This window comes from Sorex araneus, chromosome 1 (assembly GCF_027595985.1).
Source record: "Sorex araneus isolate mSorAra2 chromosome 1, mSorAra2.pri, whole genome shotgun sequence".
Classification (NCBI taxonomy): domain Eukaryota; kingdom Metazoa; phylum Chordata; class Mammalia; order Eulipotyphla; family Soricidae; genus Sorex; species Sorex araneus.
Window position 1 is genome coordinate 444,108,842 of NC_073302.1, and position 19,038 is coordinate 444,127,879.

At 38.5% G+C, this 19,038-nt stretch overlaps 1 protein-coding gene across 1 annotated transcript in view; it reads left to right on the forward strand.

The window, feature by feature from the left end:
* CNTNAP2 (contactin associated protein 2) overlaps positions 1–19,038 on the forward strand; it is a 1,529,860-nt gene that overhangs the window by 74,748 nt on the left and 1,436,074 nt on the right. The window contains exon 2 of the mRNA XM_055129775.1: positions 1,389–1,499. Coding sequence (XP_054985750.1) covers positions 1,389–1,499 — 111 coding nt within the window. The remainder of the gene's footprint in view (positions 1–1,388; positions 1,500–19,038) is intronic.

Below are 19,038 nucleotides of genomic sequence, written 5' to 3' on the forward strand. Positions count from 1 at the left end.
ATATGGGCCCCTGTGCTTGGCCAGGTGTAATCCTTGAACACAGTGCCAGGAATAAGACCTGAAAGGGTTGGGCATGGCCCTAAATCCAAGAGTAACAATAATTATGTTAAACAAATTCTTATGGTTTCCTATGATATAATCATCCCATTGTCCATTAATTCAACTTGAACAGGTGCCAGTAATGTCTCCATTCATCCCAGCCCTGAGATTTTAGCAGCCTCTCCTTACTCATTTTTCCCAATGGTTGGAGGCTCTTTTCAGGGTCAGGGGAATGAAACCTGTTGTTGTTACTGTATTTGACATATAAAAGATTCTACAGGGAGCTTGCCAGGCTCTTCTGTGCAGGCGGGATACTCTCAGTAGCATTCTGGGCTCTCCAAGAAGCATTTATATAAGCATATATAAACATACATACATACATATATAACCATATATATATATATATTTCCCTTTATGATGATGTGTGCCACATGGTCTAGGAATATGTTCATTCATGCGTGAGGCTCAGCCCAAGCATGTGGAAAGTGGCCTGGAGTTTGGCAGCGGTGGGGTAGTGGAGGTTGTTGGCTGGTGGGGTTGGTGGGACTGGGTCCCTTGGGATGGGGAGGGCTCTCATCCGCCCCCTTCTGGGGTGCCCCTGGGGCGGAGTCCGGTGGCATGGTCATGGGGGCCTCATTTTATGCTCCCTTCCGGGAGAAGCAGCCGTGAGTTCTGGAGGGTGGCTGATGAGGAGATTATCTGGTGCTGGCAGGAGGTGGCTTATGGGCGGGACCCCTGGGTCACCAGAGATTGGGGGAAGCAGGCAGAGGATCTCTGCTCCACAGTCCCTTTGAGCCCAGAGGCCAAGATCACAAAGTGCTGTCTCGCCAGGGATCTGCGGAACTTTACTTATGCGTGAGGCTCGGCGGAGCATGTGGATAGTGGCCTGGAGCATGGTGGCGGTGGGGTAGTGGAGGTCAGCTGCCGGGGCTGGGTCCCTCGGGATGGGGAGGAATCTCACCTGCCCCCGTCTGGGGCACCCCTGGCGCTGAGTCTGTGATATACTAGATTCCAAATTTTGTTCAATGAACATCCTCAACTTAGTTGATGCTTCTTTGCTAGCAGATAAGAATCCGTCTCTTACATGCTTTTTTCCAAGACCTATATTCAGGTCTGCTATGTAAGACTCACTTAAGCATTCGTTTCACATGGCTTTCACTCTTGAAAAGCAGAAAAATATTTCCTCTGGTTTATCATACAGACTCTAGTCAGGTTGCCTAGATTATCATGATGTGTCTAATGCGGCACTGAGGATTTTAAAATTGATATTATATACACCAGTATTTGTACTAAAAGATAGCAATCAGGATTAGCCTCTCTCATTGAATTTCTTTCCTTTTTCTTTTTAGAAAAATGTGACGAGGCCCTCGTGTCCGGGCTCCCTCACGTGGCTTTCAGCAGCTCCTCCGCCATGTCTGGGAGCTACTCACCGGGCTATGCCAAGATCAACAAGCGAGGCGGTGAGTGACATTTCATTTTCTCTGTCAACAAGTGTGCGAAACAAGAGCAATTTATATTTGCACCAGCATTTCTACAACTTTAATTATTAATTTTATGTACCAGATAATTTTATTTTAATTTACAACAGTGATTAGCAAGCATCCCCAATAGTTCTCCCATTCTATTAAAAATGCATAGGTAGTCTGTATACATATTGTAGCCAAATACATTGTTGGTTAATATTGGGATGGAATAAAGAGATGGTTCATCAAAGGAGAAGCGTTTTGAGAGTTGTAGATAAGGATGAATTCAAAATGATGCCCCAGTCCCCCCAAAAAATAAAGAACACCTAGAAATTCTTGATAATCAGAAAATCATTTAGAATGAGGGTTAACTCAATGTCTTTTTCTCTTTTTTTAAATACACGAAGTTGTTTGTATTAAAAGTGAAGAATGAAAAAACATGACTATGCAATTTTTTTCCCAACCTGTAGTTTGACTTTCTTTTTAAAACCATATGAAAATAAGACATGTTCTCAACTCAAATTTACCTTTAGAGTTGTAGTGTGATGGGAAAAATGTAATTCAACGTGTATAAACCCTCATGCTCAGAGAGAGTAATAGTAGCAAATTGACATAAATATCTATGAAGTTGTTTATAAAGAAAATTATCTTGGATAAATGTGGAACATTCAACAAGTATCAAAGATTATTTTCCTTCTTAAAGTAGGGCATTTTATCAACATGGGTTATGTAGGAGGCAATGGGTACTGACTTTTGGAATCCAAAGTTTCTGTAGTGCTTTCAAAGATATGATATACACAAAAGATAATAACTTCCTCTCCCAGTCCCACTCTATACCATTTGCCTAATATTCCAATAACAACTGGATTAATATCTACTCATTTTGTTACTTTTGCCTCTACATGGAGTTCATGCATGGCCCTCAAGTGTAGCTAATCTTAATTCTAGTTGAGAAACTAAGTATGCTTCAAGAGATTGAGAACGTGGGAGAAAGTTTATTTTCTCTCCACAGAAAAAATTATAATATCCTTGTTTTACTTTGAAAAAGCTTCATTATTCATTTTAGAGTTCATTTGCAAATAGCTGAGGGAAAAGACCCTTATTGGCTGGAATTCCTGTCATGGTATTAACAACTAATAACCAACCTTAATTAAAAAAGGTATTTTTTAACATGATGCAATAGATGATAGCTTAGATATAGTTAAAAACTGTAGAGCATTCCAAACAGAAAGCAAAACTGATACTGTAAGAGCAACCAGAAACTCTGGAGATACATTTTTTGCATAGTATCATGCAAGCATATGAATGCAAGAGGATCACAGACTGACACAGAAGGCTGAAGAAATGTGACTTAGTAATTATACGAATATAGAAAAGAACAAATTGCTAAGCAGTGTGTTGATACACATTGGCTTCAAGTTTTATCATTTATTTAAATTAAATGATCCAAATGTATTTGGGCTAGATGGAATTCAGGAACACACAGAAATGCACAGTTTAAGTGCAGCTATACGTTCAGAAAGATTGACACACATTTATCTAATTTCCTTTGGGGGGTCCTGGTGATACAATGCCATTTACTACAAGCTTGTTATCAGATGTGAAAGCATAGCAATAGTGGAACGGAGTTATCTTTAAATGGAAATCCACTTATAGTCCGAGCATGTCTCTGGAGTATATTGCTCACAGTTTTTACACGTTGCTGTTTATTTGTTTCAAACAGTAGCTACCTCCTTTGATCCTCTTTCTTGAATTATGTCCACATTCTTTTGTTTTGTCTTGGGTTTCAGAATGCACCAGGCTGTGCACAGAGCGAGTTCCTGGCTCTGTGATTAGGGATCACCGCTAATGAGGGATCGCTGCTGATTAGGGTTCACTCCAGATTAGGGATCACTCCTGGTAAGGTTCAGGGATCTAAATATGTACTTCTGGGGTCTAAACCTGAGTTGGCCACTTACAAGGCATGTGCCTACCCACAATGCTTTCTTTTTGCTCTGGTCCCATCTTCATAGTCTTTATTCATCAAATGTTTCCTAGTCTTGCATCATTCTGAGTCAACAGGAATTGAGTGGTTAGTATTTCTAAAGGGTATCATGAATATTGAACCCTTGAAGAGATTATGTATAAGGCATTCAAAGCCTTAGAATTGTGCCATATTCTGTAGACTCTAAAGATTATAAAGCTCTCACAGGCTTTCTAAAGGCCACTTGGGTCTCCACAAGAAGAGAATATCAAGGTAAAGATGCCAGTACTTCTTCTGTTAGCCTTTTACTTCACGTACATTTTGTAAAAGTCACTTTTTTTTGCTGTCTCAAAGGGGAAGTCATACTGATGTCGGTGGACCCCACAGGTGGCTCATGTGGAGTGGGGAGGAGAAAGACAGTCACTTTCTCCCCATCCGCCTCTGCCGCCCGGGACCCAGGGTTACTGGGTTCTTGTCTCACTCACAGAAAGGAATTTCAGTGAAGTAAAAGAGTTTTGATTTGGAGTGTTTGAAGGAGAGGAGAGAGAAAGTGAGAGGGAGGGGAGAGTAACATCCTCAAGAGAGAACCTGGGCTTCTCCAAGGGCCAAGAGCACCCCTACACACACCCCAGCATTAGACAGGAAAGCATGAAGGGACACCTGTCAAGAGGGGACATGTAGATGACACATGTGCTCGGGCACCACCTGTGCTCAGCCATGTGGGCACAAGCAGTACAGGGGCTCAGTGGTCAGCATAAGCGTGCCCTTCCTCTGTTCAAGTCAGCCTTTATAGGGTTTCTCCAACATGCTTCCACATGGGGCTTCTACCTAGGTCAAAGTCCATTGCTGAGGAGATTGCCAGGGTGTTTGGGAGGGGTGATGATCTTCGCTGAAATTTCTATCCTGGCCTTTAGTTTCTGCAGGAGCTTCTCCGAGTCTGTTGCAGGTGAGGGTCCTATCAGGCCTTAGTTCCTGTTTTCTGCCAGGTTGGCCTTGGCAACTTCAGAGCTATCACTTCCCAGGAAATGTGCTGCCATTGCTTGGGGAGGGGCCTTCCCTATATGCCTGCCTGCCTGCGTCCAGGGGGTGATCACAAGCCAAGATGAGTCATGTGTGACTCCAACAGAGTGAGGACGGAAGCTGGCCCAGGATGCCAAGAGACTCTGGTAGCGGATGGATGGAGTCCTGGTGTCTCTCATTCCATGTCTCCTTCAGGTCCTGCTTCCTTGGGCCATACCCTCTGGACGCTTGTGCTTCTGTCTGTCATATGTACTTTCCTCCCTCTCACTGGCACTCCTGATGTCTGCGCTGTGTTCAGTCCAGCTGTCTTTCTACTTGATAAATAACTTCTTGTGGAAAATAAAGTTATCGATGCCTCCAAAATAAATATGGAACCCCCAAAAGATTTTATCTGACAGTCAGCACTTCACACTCTCTCTCACGTCTTATAGACAGGGAGCAATGGGTTGGGTATAGCAAAAGGGCACAAATCCATGGCTTCTATGAAAGCTGGCATCTTCCTGCCCACTTATGCCAGATGGACTCATATCAGTGTTTTATTAGAATTAGACCAAAGATGTACAGCTGGTAGGGTGTTTGCCTTGCGTGCAGCTGACCCGGGTTTGATTCCTCTATCCCTCTTGGAGAGCCCGACAAGCTATCGAGAGTATCCCGCCTACACAGCAGAGCCTGGCAAGCTACACGTGGCATATTCACTATGCCAAAAACAATAACAATTCTCTCAATGGAGTCATTACTGGTGCCCGCTCAAGCCAATGAACAAACAATGAGATGACACTGCTACAGTCCTATAGAACAAAGATGTAACCCCCATGGAGGTGGAAGGGTGCAGATTAAATTCATGTTACAGAGAGAGAATAACTGAATGATGAAATCTCACTGTTTCAGTGATGGGAAGCTTCAGAGATTTCTTTTCACTGTCACCCTCTTGTCTGCTTTTTGTGATTCTTCCACTGCTTGTCACTCACGCCTTCGGTGACATTCTATTTTCCTTTGGTTACCATTAAATGCCTCCCATTTGAAGATTCTGTCCTGGTCTCTATGAGAGCAGTGAATATAGTGTTGTTTTCGAGTGATTTATCCTTGATTTCCTCCAGCAGGGGGACAGCTTGCATTTGTAGATGATCACATACAGGAGGGGCATGTGTCTCAGAAACATCTGAAAGTGGGCTGCAAGTAATCCCTTAATGTCCACACTTATATGTGGTAAAGAAACGCAGGCTTTACTCACCATTGGAAGACAGGCCTGAAGTTACTCACTGCCACCCTGCCTTGAAGTCCGATCTTGGATAGATCATTGTCTTTATAATTTCCTGCTTCGTGTGAACCAGGAGGCAACAGTACCATGCCAACTTCTTTAGTTCATAGTCTCAAAATTCCATGAGTCTAACTTCATGAAGGCTCTGTGGGGAACTCACAAAATAGTCACAGAAATGTTGCTCCTCTGCTGTTTGTTCCTGTTGTAGAACTATAGCACGGTAGCACTGTCATCCCATTGTTCATTGATTGGCTTGAGTGGTAACCAGTAACGTCTCCGTTGTGAGACTTGCTGTTACTTTTTTTTGGGATACTGACTGTGCCACGGGTACCTTGTCAGGCTCTCGAATACTCTCAGTAGCTTGCCGGGCTCTCCGAGAAGGACAGAGAAATTGAACCCAGGTCGGCCATGTGCAAGGCAAACGCCCTACTCGCTGTACTATCACTCCAGTCTGTTTGTTCCTGCTACTCCCTGAAACCACTGTATTCTCTCTTTATTGCCTCCTCAATTCTCTTGTTCTGTCATTACATTTGGGAAAAGCCCCCCCCCTTCCCTTTGAATTCTAGTCTTTCTCCCCTTTCCTGCTTCAAATAACTACTTTAGGATCCACTAAAACCAGCTAAAGTCATAAGTTGGCCAATATAATGACAGACAATGCAGGAGGTCATTTCCATAATGCCATGGGAATATCTTCCTTACTTATTCATTTATTTATTTATTCATTTTTGCTTTTTGGGTCACACCCAGCGATGCTCAGGGGTTACTCCTGGCTTTGCACTCAAGAATTACTCCTGGCGGTGCTTGGGGGACCATATGGAATGCCGGGGATCGAACCCGAGTTGGCCGTGTGCAAGGCCAACACCCTACCTGCTGTGCTATCGCTCCGGCCCCTATCTTCCTTATTTTTGTGATGCCTCCTGCCTCTTCTCTTCTGCTCTGTCGAGTCCCTGATTTATTTCTCTTTCCATAGAATGCACTCCTCGCAACAGGTTTTGCTAAATCAAGTAGAATACTTCATCTTTTAAAGGATGTTCTTCCCTTAGATCATAATATCAAGGATTAAGTTAGGAAATAGACAAAAGTTACATAGAATGTTAGGAGTCTGTCCATGTTTGAGATTCTTTCCCACTTTTTTTTTCCTTCTTTCCCTTCTACTCTTTCATAATTTCTCTGAATCATTCCTTGTCCTAACACAGTGAATTCATGGTTACTTGAACTGGAATTCATTGGTTTTAAAGATCACATTCTCAGGAATAGAAACACCCAGAGGACAGATGTAGATGTAGAATTTCAGGAATATTTGACGATCTTACTCGGATTGAATGCACATCTTCATCTTTGAATGAGTTTTCTGAAAACACCTGGTTATTCATTTTTTTTTTAGCTGGATGGAATTCTGAGAAATAAAAAAGAATGGCTTTTATTCCATGCATAACTATATTTCAATATGGGATCAAGCAAGGATGAGTAGGACATTAGTCAATTATTTAAACTTTCTGCATCTTGGCTCTTTAGTTGCCATATAATTTATTATCCAAACCTGGAACTTTTTATATGAAACAGTTTTATAATACTGGAATATGTACTCCATACTTGTGTTTTATTTAGTCTTAACTATATTATATGGTGAAATTGTGCAGGTTTAATGAAGTAATCTACCTAAACTGTGTTACTTTAAAATATTAGTTTCTTTTCATTTAGAATGTTGTATGTCTGTCCATGTTTAAGATTCTTTCCTGCTTTTATTTATAACTACCATAAATATCACCAATATTTATAGCAAATTTTAAATTAAATTTTCTTTTTATCAATGTCTTTCTTAAAAATAATTGCTAAATTTTTCTGCTAAATTATTTTGCGATCATATAATAACCTAAGGCTTTTTAGAGTAGTACTTAATATAATATGTTTAATTTTCATTTTTGGCGTCAAATCCAGTGTTGCTCAGGGATTTTTTTCTGGCTCTGCACTCAGCAGTCACTCCTGATGGTGCTCAGGGTACCAAATCTGGTTCCATAAACTGAACCCGAGTCAGCTGTCTGCACGGCAAGCGCCCTGTCTAATCTACTCTCTCTCTGGCCCCTAAAGTAACATTTTACATGATTGTATTATTTTCAGTAATTTGACTACTATGGGCATTCACTTACATGATTCCCCAAGTATTTTTAACTTCTGAACAGTTTTTCTTCAAGTATAAGATTTTATAGAGATTTATGCTACGTTCCCTTTTATATATTTGATCATTTAAAATATTTTTTTGCTAATTCAAATCTTTGAATCCTGTAGAGTATCTACTTGTCAATATATATTGCAAATGTTTGTTTTTTAAATGTTTCTGATCATCAGAGTAAATAAAAAGTATCACTCCACCTTCCTGAACCCCTTATCCTATAAACCTGACTAGTGTTTAACTAATATTTTAATTTTGTTTGCTTTGGAGGGCCCCATCCAGCAGTGTTGAGGGCTTACTCCTCACGCTGTACTCAGAGATCACTCCTGGTGGGAATTGGGAAAACAACTCTGGCGCCAGTAATAGAACCTGGGTTTGCTGTGTGCAAACCAACCCACTCTCCTATCTGTCTGGTTCCAATCAAAATAGTAATTTTGAAATTCAGATAACACCACTGCAAGTCTAGTTCCACTGCTGCTGTCAGGGCCTATTCATTTGAGAGAGGAAACTAAAGAGTCAGCTGTAACTGCAGTAACAGTAAGCCTGTAAGCTGGAGAATGGAGAGTGAAGACCCAGAGAAGCATCTGACGCTGCATGACTTCCAGAAGCAGCTAATGTAGAATAGATTCTGATCTGGTTCAAGAAAGGGCCTGATTCTAGACTGGTGGGCACCAGTGTGGTCAATCAACTCCCTGGGTGGGCTGAAGCTCTGTCATAAACTCTTTTATATTTATAAATCTAGATAAATATTTCTGACTTAGTTTTTAATCCGGCACATTGACTTTCTTGTAATGGACTGGTGAGAAGGATGCAAGAAGACATACACTTTAAGATACTCTCAATAGCCTCTATTCAGAAGAGTTTGCAAGTTTCTGGTTTTAATTTTAGCTCTTAATTTATTTGGGGCCATTTTCAAGGCAGTATTAGCTTACAATTTTCTAAGTGTTAAAAGGGGAAGAAGTCCATAACTTTAGAGTCAATGTTATCACACCAGAACCACCCGCTGTGACCCCCACCTTCTACTCAAGCCCCCCTTTTCTGCTGCTAAACACAAATCTACATTTTAAATGGTTTCTCCTAAAGTCATCAGTGGTTGTCCCTACTCACCTTTCCAATGGAATGAGAGTTTTTTTAAACTAACACTTGGAGTTTAAGTTTATTCTTTTTATAGTTCTAAAATAGAAATTAGGGGCTGGTGTGATAGTGCAGTGGATAGGGCATTTGCCTTGCACATGGCAGACCCGGGTTCGATTCCCAGCATCCCATATGGTCCCCCTGAGCACCACCAGGGGTAATTCCTGAGTGCAGAGCCAGGAGTAAGCCCTGTGCAGTGCCAGGTGTGACCCAAAAAGCAATAAGTAAATAAATAAATAAATAAAATAGAAATTAGAATTTTGCCTACACTGAGAGATTTAAAGTGTGTCTATGATATCTGCATGTTTGAATGATAGAATGTTGGAAGTGTATCACTAGGACATGAATCATAAATTTGTTTAAACGTACCTTTTTAATTAGCAGCTAATAGTGGTATGTTTCTCCTGTGACATCACATTTTTTATTGTTGGAATACTGATAACTTTTTTTGTATTCTCCACATATTTTAATACTCTAATATAAACACTTAGGGCTTTGTATCATTTTCCAAAAACCACTATTTCTATGATGTATGCTGTTAATAAGTCCTATGAGCAGACTCATATGTACATATTTCTGTAATAAAATAGCTAGATGTTCTGTAGTGCCCTTTCTGGCGGGTGAGAGAAGCCTTCTTTATCATGGGGTATCTTTAGGGTCCAGGGAACAAACATATCCTTTTGGAGTTACTTCCACAGATACTAGTTAAACACTTTCCATATCATGGGTTTTTAATGGGTTTTGCTTAGCAGCATAGTTGTGTAGAACTACTAATTTTAATGATTTTGGGATGCCTAATGATGATGCTTTTTCTTTTCTTGCACATTAAACTCAAGTTAATAGAATAAACTGAGGTTTTAGACGAGGGGTACTTATGATAATGAATATTTTAGGTCATTATTTTTAGGATGTTGCAATTTGGTTACATTTGTGCAACAGCCTTATAGTTAGGTTCTGATTATTGCAATACCTTGCATTATGTTTAATATCATGTGTATATTGCAGTAAAGAATATATTCTGTGTTAGGTTCAAGCTCTAACAACATGCTAATAATCTCTTATGTAACATCCTAATGACTCCTGGATTAAAATCAGCAATCTTCACATACTTTCCTCTAAGAAACCTATTTTGGATCATTTTTAGCAGATTATTTGTAATAAACAATACAAAATGAATTATTTCAGTTCTGCTTTGGGGCAGGGATTGGGGTCCAGGATGGAAACATCAGACATACAGTAGTGGGAAGTTGTAATGGTGGTGGGATTAGTGTTCGAATATTAAATGTAACTAAATATCATGAACTACTTTCTAAAATAAAATTAAAAAGAACATATTTGGGGTTGGAGCGATAGCACAGCAGGTAGGGCATTTGCCTTGCACATAGCCAACCCGGGTTCGATTCCCAGCATCCCATATGGTCCCCCAAGCACTAGCAGGAGTAATTCCTGAGTGCATGAGACAGGAGTAACCCCTGTACATTGCCAGGTGTGACCCAAAAACCAATATATATATATATATATATATATATATATATATATATATATATTCTGTGTTTCAGTCATAGGAGTGCAGTTAATGCAAATTAGCAAAGACCAGAAATAAGTTAAGCATTTCCACAATCTGGGAAAGACATACAACCAGCAGTGTAAAACTCACTATATAATGAGGGTTATGACACTATATACACTGAACAGGATTAATTCATTTTAGAAAGTGAGGGCACAAACCATTGCATACACATAAAAATATTCTCAAAACCCAGCCATTACTCTCCCCCTATCCCACTCGTGTGCTACTCCCTAGTTCTTTCTACATCCTCTTTGAAGATTAACTGCTTTTCGCCTCCTGACTCCTTTCCCCTAATGTTGCTCAGTAAGAAAAAAGACCAAATTCCTTCCAAGACAACTTGAAGGATTGAATCTAATTTGGGTTCTATAAATCAACCTGGTTGGGTGAGCATTAAATTTTTGCCTTAATACCTTTTTTTACCCATTTTTAATGAATATGCAAAAATAGAAAAATATAAACATGTCCCTTACTTTAAGCCCATACACCCTCTTCCAAAATTAAATTTTAAAATATTGTTATTTATGATTATTCCAAGTAATCTGTCTATCCTTTGTTAAACTATTACTATTTATAGTTTTTGCAGATGAGCAATGAGCATTACTTACTCATTCATTCCCTTACTTTAAAATCAGCATCTGTGCTTGATATGAGTTCCAGTGGCAAGACATGGTTTATAGCATTTAAGAAAATACACATTCATTGTTCTTCTCTCTTGAACATTGAAATGTTAGAAAGAGGTGTAGAAAGCTCCATTTCTCAGTTTTTGTTGAAATACCACTTTTATTTACTTTTTAACTCATTTGGATTTTTTTTTGTAACATCATTTATGCTGTGGAGTTTTCTTTTGTCTATGTGATCTCTGTGTGTACAGATTCTGGGATTGACATTTTATGTCTTTGTATTGGATTTAGAAGATTCAAACCTTGCAGGGCATGAGCAATAGTAGAGTGGGTGGGCCTTTGCTTAAATGCAGTGACCCATGTTTGATTCCTGGCACCCCATGTAGTTCCAGGAGCCTGCCTGGAAAGATACCTTAGCACAGAACCACGAGTAAGTCCTGAGTACCATTGGTCAGTACCATTGTTGTGCCCTCCCCCAAAAAATAGGATAAAATATGCAAATTGTTTTGTATTTACTTTAAAATATGTGGGCAATGCTTTTGGTTTCAGTTGCAGGATCTTTTCTGAAATTTATGTCACCTCCATATCAGCAGACATCTGCAAGCAGGAAAACTGTCCTGCCTCCAGGGTAAATTGCTATTAGAAGATCTGTATCTGAACATATGTATGAACAATGCATAAATTACACATATTTCGTGGAATTTTCCCTAGCCAATTTCTGGCATATATGTATTTCAGTGGATTATTAATTCGAGTTTTGTTAAGCTTTGCTTTATCTGACGCTTAGACTATTTGATAAGCCTCATATGCTTCGTATTAAGGCATTACGAAGTACTACTGAGTCTCATATGGTTTTGCGTTAAGGCATTACAAAGCGTTGCTGATTCCCCAACTTTTCCTGAATGTTCTAAACAGAGTGTATATTGAGACCACCTGCTTCTGTGATATTCTGTGCTCGTAGAGATTTGTAGTTGTGACTTCCTCTTCCCTTTCTATATCACTAAGACCATGCAGAAAGGATTTCTAGAATGGAGAATAAATAATACCAACTTGTCCCTTTTGAATTATACCAACCCAATGAAGATATCGAGAGAAATGACAATACTTACTGGGAACGGTCTGGGAAGAGCTCCATGGAAGCTCAGGATAGCATGCATCACCGTGCCCACTCACTGCCTTCTTACCAATTCTTCCACGCAATTTATGTTCAAATTCTATTCAGTTATAATGAGGAATCAGCATTTCTTAAGTTTGCTAGAGCTTCAGTGGTGAGTTCAGGGTTTACCTTTCCAAAAGTCATCATGAATGATTAGACAAAATGGCTCTCGTGGGTTATTGTGTTTTATTCTATCTTAGAATTTACAGTGTGGTATCAGACTGTAGAGGGAACATCCGGAATGATGCTAAGGACAGAGCAGATAATGTTGTGACAAACACTGGCATGCACATATTGTTGGACCCCATAAAAGCTCAGAAAGAATTTAGAAGTAATAAAACTCAGTGTTATGGATAAGAAAACTTAAATTCAATAAATTTGATATTCCCCCTTCTGATTTCAAAATCACTCACTGTACTCTCTCTGCACATCGTCCCTGTCTGTGTATGTTTTACTTAGGAAAAATTGAGATAATCTTTGAGTTGGCTTTAGGCCATAGTTAAATTTTCCCACTGGTGTTTTAGAGCATAAGCAGACACATTCATTTGTTTTATATTTGAAAATTGTATGCTGACTGCCTTTTTTTGGCATCAAGATACCTTATTTAAATAATCAGGAAATAATAAAGAGTATTGAAGTATTTATAAGTAATAATTTATTATAAAGGATGCACCATTTATATACTAAGCAATGAGCCCAAATTTATATTTTTTTAATACTTGTGCTGAATTTATTTGAGGCGAGACATGCACAAAATAGACATAACCATACTTAAAATAATGTATGTGAGAACTGCAAAGATAACAAAACAAAGAAATGAACATCCATTCAGGAAAAAAATTGAAATAAGAGAAAGAAAACAGTGATGTGCATCACCAGTATGCTAGAAACTGACATAAGCAATATTTTTAAGTCACTAACACTCTTAATATTCAAGACACACAAAGATACAAAGCAGTAAGTCAGTACAAAGTGAGAAGAAATGAATAACAGAAATAAAAACTCAAACACAAAATGGAAAATGTCTGTGATCAACTAGATATATCATAAACTGGATCTCTGTGTGGTATGACATGGAAATAATCTGGCAATCATAACAAAAGAATTCCAGTACACGATCCTTATCAATCATAGAACGGTTTCTTCTAGATTGTGTTTCCATTTTATGTTTTGTCTAACAGAATATCATACCTCCAACAAACCTATACAGAATATCAAGATAATTGATTCCATTCTGACCCCAATTTCTATATATCAGTAAGGTATTGAAATAAGTAAAGGTAAGCAATTTGAAATGTGATCTTTATGCAATGACTTTCTTTACTCTTTACATAAAATTCAATAGTTAATCACTGATGATGGGAAATTGTTATCTAAATAGAATAGTAGAGATCGTAACATGTCTTTGGCATTCGGTTCAAACCATTACATTTGAATTTCTATAATGGAAAGTGAAATCTGAGGTCAAGCAGCTCTACATTATACATTTTTTTTAAAAAAAGGTACTTATAAATTTCATACTGAAAGACTAGCTGTCAGATGACATTGAGTAGGAGAAAAGGGTGTGATAGTTACCAAAAGACTCAGCTTCCATGGTTCCTTGGTGGATGCCACATGCTCAAATAGTTCTAGAACTTGGAAAGGAAAAAGAACAATACTTCAAGTTAATCAGATTTTTAAGGATGCTTGTTGGAAATGTTCAAATAATGTGATTCCAGGAGAGAGACTGTCTGGTATGATTGGTCAGGTCTTTCCCTGAAGGACTGGCACAGACTTGTTTTTCTTCATCCTCTGACCCCACTTCTATGCTTCTAGAAGGGAGAACTTTGGGTGGTCAGACCCTGAAATATAGACAGGAGCCTTTGAATTCCTTTTTCATCATGGGAAAGAATTCAGATAAGACAATACAAACAGGTCAGCACATAAAACTAGAAATGTAGAATGTTCACCTTTGTTATAATTCCAGAATAATTTATAACAATATATTTGGCATTTTTGTACCTATCGATATGACAGGCATTTAAGTAATCAGTACTCCTTAGCAATTTATCGATAACATGGCAAGGATTCATTAAGAAGAGATAGACAGGCAAGATGTTTTGTCATTAGTCTAACACGTGTTAGTCTGTTTCTGGAATTTAAATAATTCTCACTGAGACTAAAATATAAAACTCTTTGATTCTACTTTTTTGTATGGGATTAATCAAGATTTAAGGATCACTTTGTTCTCAACCCTTTGACCTTACCCTCTGCCATTTTTGTCATTATTTTTGTTTGTGATAGCTTAGATGGTATAGAGAAAAAAATGAGAATGATTTTTTCAGAACTATAAAGTATTATTGATACTAGTTTCAACTCAAAATGTGAAAAATAGAAGCCCAAGCAGGGAAAAAACCCATTGTTGAGTGAAAATTCTATATCTCACTGCAGTATGGAATAGCAGTTATTCATATTTCAGATACTTCAATTAGACATTCATTATTCATAAACACTTGTGTAACTCTGAGTTATTCAGGCTGATAGGAACATTAGCAATCATGCCTTTTCTTTCTCTTTGTTACCAAGGCATTCTGTGTCTAAAAGGAGAAACAAAGAGTGTTTTTAAAAATAACAAGCTTGCCACATGTATACATTTTAAATTTTAGGTAAAATGCTTCTGCAAAATAAGGCTAAACACAGCAAAATTTTGCCTATGTTATTTTATTTTTTTAAGTAATGTAAATAGAGTCTATGACTTTCTTTTTTTTTTCTTTTTAAATCATACCTAGTGATGTTCAGGGATTACTCCAGGCTTTGTAGTCAGGATTACTCCTGGAGGTACTTAGGACAATATGGGATGTTGGGGATAGAATCCAGGTTGGTTGTGTGGTACAATGCCCTACCCATTGTACTATTGCTCTGCCCCCCTAGAATTTATTATATCAGAGATGATACTGACATTGGTAAGGCAACAGAATTCATTCTTTTCAGCCCGGGAAACATTAGCATTTTCACTGGACCATGACATTGGTCATGATCTAGAAATACTGAATAGACACAAGGAAACAAGGTCAGAATGAGATTTGAAACATTCCTCAGTGTAGAGAGAGTGAGTTATTTAATAAACAAATCTTGAGCTGAACATGTACCGCTGCTAAAGATCCACCTGCACGAGGGATACTTACCCATCTGTGAACTTGTCAAGGAAATCTTTCAGGGACTCTGACAAGGGTTCACCATTATCACTATTGTGAGAAGAAGCGTTTCTTACCTGGAGCACAGGGTGACTGTCCCGGCTCTAAACTCAGGCAAGAGTGGAGCGCATCTGAATATCAATAAGAAGCACATTCAATTGAGTTGCCTTGAGTTACAATATAGCACTGTAGCACTGTCATCCCTTTGTTGATCAATTTGCTTGAGTGGGTACCAGTAACGGCTCATTGTGAGACTTGTTACTGTTTTGGCATATCGAATATGCCACGGGTAGCTTGCCAGGCTCTGCCGTGTGGTCGAGATACTCTTGGTAGCTTGCTGGGCTCTCCGAGAGGGATGGAGGAACCGAACCTGGGTTGGCTGTGTGCAAGGCAAACACCCTATCCGCTGTGCTATCACGCCAGTTCTTACAATAATTCAAAGATATTTATGACTGAATTTCAGGCATACATTTTTTTCAACCCCAGTTCCTTCAAAAGCATACACTACTTTTAACCAGTTTACCTCTTCCGGCTCCTTGTGGCAGGCACTTTTCCCCTCCCTCATTGTCCCAGTGTTCCCTTTCCTAACCTATCCCTTGCAACCCTGCCCTCGTGCAATCTTCCTGCTGAAATCAGTTCTCCTGCTCTTTTACTTCTATTGCCATTTGGTATTCCTCTAAGAGTTTTGTTTAAATACCACACATGAGACAGACCATTCTAAGTTGTTCCTCTTCCTCTGACCAATTTTACTTAATATGACCTCTCCAGATCCATTCATATTGCAGCAAATCTCATGATTTTTAATCTTTTCTTAGGGCTGACTCTTATTCCAGTGTGTATATGGACCATAGTTTCTTTATTCAGTCATCCATTCATGGACATTTGGTCGTTTCTATATTTTACCTTGTATATAGTGCTGTAATGAACATGAGTGCAGAAGTTTTTGCTGCATTGTGCTTTTAGGCCCTTGGGGATATTCTAAGGAATGGAATTGTTGGGACGTATGTAAACTCAGATCTCTTCATAACCCTATGCACAAAAGTCAAAGCAAAATAGATTAAAGACCTAGATATCAGACCTAAACCCGTTAGTTACATGGAAGAATTTATAGGCAGAATTCTCCATGATCAACTACGGACATCTTAATGGATGAGGCTCTACTCAGCAAGCAAGTAGAAACAAAGATAACTAAATGGAACTTATTAAACTAAGAGGCTTCTGTACCTCAAAGGAAAAATGATCAGAATGCAAAGACAGCCCACAGACTGGAGGCAACTATTTGTCCACCATCATCTGACAAAGGGATAATAGTTCATATATATGAAACAAAGGAAGGAATCTATAAGAAAAAACAAACGTCCCATCATATTAAAATATCGGGGAAGATGTGAACAGAAAATTCCTCAGCGAAGAAATACCGATGGTCACACAGTATATGAAAAGTGTTCTTATCACTAACCATAAGGGAACTGAAACTCAAAACAATGAGATATCCCTTCACACCACAGAGACTGGCACATTGAAAAGAACAACAAGAATCAGTGTTGGCAAAGGTATGTGGAAAAAGGGACCCTCATTCACTACTGATGGAATATTGACTAATGCAGAATTTTTGCAGACAATATGGACATTCTTCAAAAAATCTAGAAAGCTGTTTTAGTGAAGAAGAAGAGTATATCTTTATAGAAACAAGTGAAACTCACAAACTATGGAATTGGACTAGTGGGGATATCATGAAATTTATGTTTATAGGAGACTTATACTACCATGTGGCAATTAAGTTGTACACAGTCTAAGTTTATTAAGACTTTATAAAGACCAGATGGCCGAATTTGGTGAGGAGAGTTGAGGAAATATTTCTTACTTCATATAATCTCATTTAATGATTTTAATATTATCTAAGTTATTAAAGTCAACCTGGCATTTGAGGAATTGTTTGAAATTCTAGAAAGAGGTGATGAATTCAGAAAATGTTCATAGCAAAGAGTAAGAAGATGGTTGTTGGATCTGTGAGACAATAGAAAAAAAGATAAGCCTAAAACATTTTGTCAAAATCTCTACCTTTGGTGACATAGAAGGTTGTGCCACTCAACAATGCTATCAGTATTTGCAGATTTAGGATTTAGATCTAGAAGGATAATTGACAATTTAGATTTATAAATACATGGTAGAAATTCAAGTTAAAAATAAACTTGAGGGGCTGGAGCAATAGCATAGCGGGTAGGGCATTTGCCTTGCACGCGGCCAACCCGGGTTCGAATCCCAGCATCCCATATGGTCCCCTGAGCACAGCCAGGAGTAATTCCTGAGTGCAAAGCCAGGAGTGACCCCTGTGCACCGCCGGGTGTGACCCAAAAAGCATAAATAAATAAATAAATAAACTTGATAAGCAAATTTGAGAAATGTTAATGCACACAAACTATTTAAAGAAATGCTATGGGGCCAAAATATTTCAGTGTGATTTGGCAGGAAAAAAAAACTGGACATGGAGCACTAAGGAAAAATAAAGTTTAACAGGTACAAGATGAGCAAGCCTTCAAAGAAACTTGAAAAACTGAGAAATGAGCAATATGAGAATGGTGTGGTACCTCTGTGATCAAGAGATCGTGAAGCAAAGTAGATCAGACCTGAATTGGAAACTCCCCCCTGCATTTAAGTATCTAAGTGATTATGGTAAAGGGATCAAGCATTCTCCAGGTTAATTTTTTTAGCCTTCAAATGACTATATTATCTACCTAAACATTTCATATGAGATAAAGTTTCATTCTTGGTCAGGAATTTAAAACATTGCCTGGCATAAAATTTACTCAGTAAGTGAAAATTCTTATAATCACCCCTTTATTTAATTTGAATTTATTATATATTACTCTTGTTGATTGAAACTACAAGTATAGGAATTGTAAATTAGAGGATATATAAACATTCTCTGCCATTGGGGTAGGGAGTAAAATAAGTATGGATGAATAATAGAACTTTGTAGAAAGGCTCAGAGAATTTAGGCAATAATCTTTAGTAAGTTTGGTTTGTGAGTACAGCATAATGGAAACTCTGTTCCTCTGGAAATGTTGAATGACTCATAGTTTTTTTTTTCTAGAAAGACCAAACAGATCACTGATAAAGAACTCAAAACTAAACTGCTAAAATGTCTATAGACAATTTTAAGGACATGATTATTGATCATCAGTTTCATGACTCATAGAGGTTAAAATATGCTACATTGCATGATTTTTCTCTAGCTGTGCTATGCTTGTTTACGAAGGAAGAGAGTGCATGGTCCAAAGAAGTGTCAAGTTTAGGTGTTGAAGTTTGTGGCCATTACTCCTCTGAACTAGTGCTGTATACGATCCCCTGAGCATCCCCTGGAGGGAAGCCTGAGTCTGGAGCCAGGTAAAAGCCCTGAACACAACCCAGAGTTGCACCCACCCTGCCAATAAATTAATTAATTAATTAATTAAAAGGAAGAGAGTTTACA